The sequence below is a fragment of the Colobus angolensis genome, unplaced genomic scaffold (assembly GCF_000951035.1).
Source record: "Colobus angolensis palliatus isolate OR3802 unplaced genomic scaffold, Cang.pa_1.0 Scaffold121, whole genome shotgun sequence".
Taxonomy (NCBI): domain Eukaryota; kingdom Metazoa; phylum Chordata; class Mammalia; order Primates; family Cercopithecidae; genus Colobus; species Colobus angolensis.
The window spans coordinates 4,475,454-4,478,376 of NW_012113253.1; the positions used below are offsets into that span (position 1 = coordinate 4,475,454).

The 2,923-nt window shown below is 34.5% G+C and overlaps 1 protein-coding gene across 1 annotated transcript in view; it reads right to left on the minus strand.

The window, feature by feature from the left end:
• Positions 1–344: 344 nt before the first annotated feature.
• DCAF13 (DDB1 and CUL4 associated factor 13) overlaps positions 345–2,923 on the minus strand; it is a 26,554-nt gene continuing 23,975 nt past the window's right edge. Inside the window, 2 exon segments of the mRNA XM_011931903.1 lie at positions 345–990; positions 2,157–2,342. Of these exon segments, the coding sequence (XP_011787293.1) occupies positions 903–990; positions 2,157–2,342 (274 nt within the window). The 3' untranslated portion in view covers positions 345–902.

The window sequence follows — 2,923 nt, forward strand, 5'->3', positions numbered from 1 at the left end:
GCCACCTCACCCGACTAGTTTTTTGTATTTTTTAGTAGAGACGGGGTTTCACCATGTTAGCCAGGATGGTCTCGATCTCCTGACCTTGTGATCTGCCTGTCTCAGCCTCCCAAAGTGCTGGGATTACAGGCTTGAGCCACCGCGCCCGGCCGATGACTGTATTCTTAACACATTCTTTTCTTTGGATTTTAAAATCTCTTCTTTACTTATAATTTCCTAAAATTTGGATTTATACATATTTATAATAAAGTTTACTAAGTTGATGATTTAAAAAAAAAACCTATGTCACACAGCTATTTAGGATTTAGTGAGATTGAAAATTATTTACCAAAATTAGGCCAAAGTTTCAATGCTGAAAGGAACTTTTAATATCTTAACTTGACCCAAATTAGATTATTATTTATAAAAGTTATATAAATGCAGGCTGATGGTTTTGAAAGAGTCAAAAAGCCAAATATAAGCACTAGAAATAAATTCAGTTGTAAAAAATTGACATAATTATTCTAAATGTTATGTGGAATCATAGGAAGAAACATTGCAATCATTATTCAAAGTAATATTAAAGATAACGTAAGAGATGGTTTGGTCTTAAATGTCAATTTGAAGGTACAGTGTCTACAATAATGGATCAGAAAGAAAGTATGTGTAATAAAAACAAGAAAAAATGAGTTGCAAATACTGTATTCTACAATGAAAGAAGAATGCAGATTAAGGATAAAACAGTCTTATCAACTAGGCCACCTTTAGGGATCATTTTTCAGGGTAGCTAAAAGGAATAACAATAAAGCTCTACACATATAACTAAAATGTCTGCAATTAATCTAGTACCAGCACTTTTATTTGTAGAGTTCTCAAGTCAAAAGTAACAAATAATTATACATCAGGATTGTTAGGAATACCAATTATTTTACAACTGCCACTATGTGTTTCTTCTTCTCTGACACAATTGGCACAGATCCAGGCTTGCTGTGTTTAATACGATTCACTTCCCTAGAAATAAAATATACAAAATATAAGCAAGTTTATGAGAATCCATCTTAAAACTTTCTCAGAAAAATCAAAGCATTTTCTTTCACTAGAAAAACATCTATTTAAAAAAATAGTTTCACAATGACAATAGGTAAAAGGAAGTTAGTACCAAGAAATCAACTTTACTTATTTAATTGCTTCTTATGCTATTTACCTAACAGGGTCCTTTACTAAGTCTAAAAACCTGCCACAGTTAATACAATTTCTAAAAGTGATTCTACCGCAACATCTACCCAAAGACAGAGAAATAATAGCCATTTGTATATTCTAAATGAAAAATAAAAGACCTCTTAGAATTTCATGCATGACTTCAAGTATTTCAAAGAGAAGAATATTTCACAGGGGAAATGGTGGTAGTGGCAGTAGCTCTGCTCTATATCCAAAATGATAGATGTCATGTTATAATAAAGTATATTAGAAAATTTTTTACTTAAGAGCTCTACTATAGATTAATTCTTTAACTTGGAAGTACACAAAATCTCTGAATTCCAGCTACATCAGAAATTATTTTTTAAAACATTATTTACAATAATTTTTAATATAAGCAAGTGTTTTCTTATTTTGGTAATTCATTTTCCTGGTTTGTCCTTTAAACATATTCTCAAAAACAGGTAATGGAAATTCTCCCATTCTCAGATAGTCATTGCTTCCCTTTATTGGGAAAAGGAAAAAGAAATGGCCTTCTTGGCTGGGCGCGGTGGCTCACACCTGTAATCCCAGCACTTTGGGAGGCTGAGGTGGGAGATCACGAGGTCAGGAGATCGAGACCATCGTGGCTAACACGGTGAAACCCCGTCTCTACTAAAAATACAAAAAATTAGCAGGGCAAAGTGGCAGGTGCCTGTAGTCCCAACTACTCAGGAGGCCGAGACAGGAGAATGGCGTGAACCCGGGAGGCGGAGCTTGCAGTGAACTTAGATTGTGCCACTGCACTCCAGAGCTACACTCCCGTGTCTCAAAAAAAAAAAAAAAAAGGCCTTCTGTAGAAGTCTTCAAACACATCACTAATGTACCATTAAATAACAGCACATAAACTACTCCCTTGAATGGCAGTTGTTTGTTTTCGGTGAGATTAGAGCAGAAGTCAGAAAAGGGTAATAGACAGAGTCAAATGCCTCAAAACATACTTTCGTCGACGAGCTTCTTTCATGATGCGCTGTTCCTGAATCTGGCTGTAGATAGATTTTGGTAGATGTCGATGACGAGCTATACGTTTTATATGAGGATAATGCTGAAATTTCTCCTTCAATTTCTGGTTATAATCTTTGGCTGCTTTTTCTCGTGATGTTAGCTGAAAATACACATTTTGGTATCTTAATGAATAGTGTGTTGTTTTGCTTCAGTATAAAGAAACTAGAAAGCACCCTTTTCCCCCAAACCTAAACTTTTATGATATGCAACCAAAATTGCCAATGTAATTCTACACTTTACAAGGTTATATTAGTAACACTAGCTCTGCAAGCACTGAATTTCCTTTTAGACAACACACTCGCCATGTAGAATAGATGCCACCCAGTAGAAAGCAGCAGTGCTGAAGGAGTAGAGCCATGTGGATCACTGAGTTGGACCTTCACTACGCATCAATAACATAGAAAAACACCTAAATCACTCACTGAAAATTTTGGGGGTGAGTAGGGAGGTGAGTTAAACATAGTGAAACAGAAAAGTAAAAATAAGTATCCAATTCCATAAGAACTAGACTTTGTTTAACAAATGTTAAGGATATGATTTAGAGGAACATTTAATGATGGACCTAGGCACAATGCAATACTTATCAATCATTAAACTTAAAACAGAATTGCCTTTGATTTTCCTATCAGGGCTAAGTAGAAAATAATTCACACTCTTTACTTCTTAAACTTAGTATTTATTTCTTTTTTTTTTTTTTTGAGAC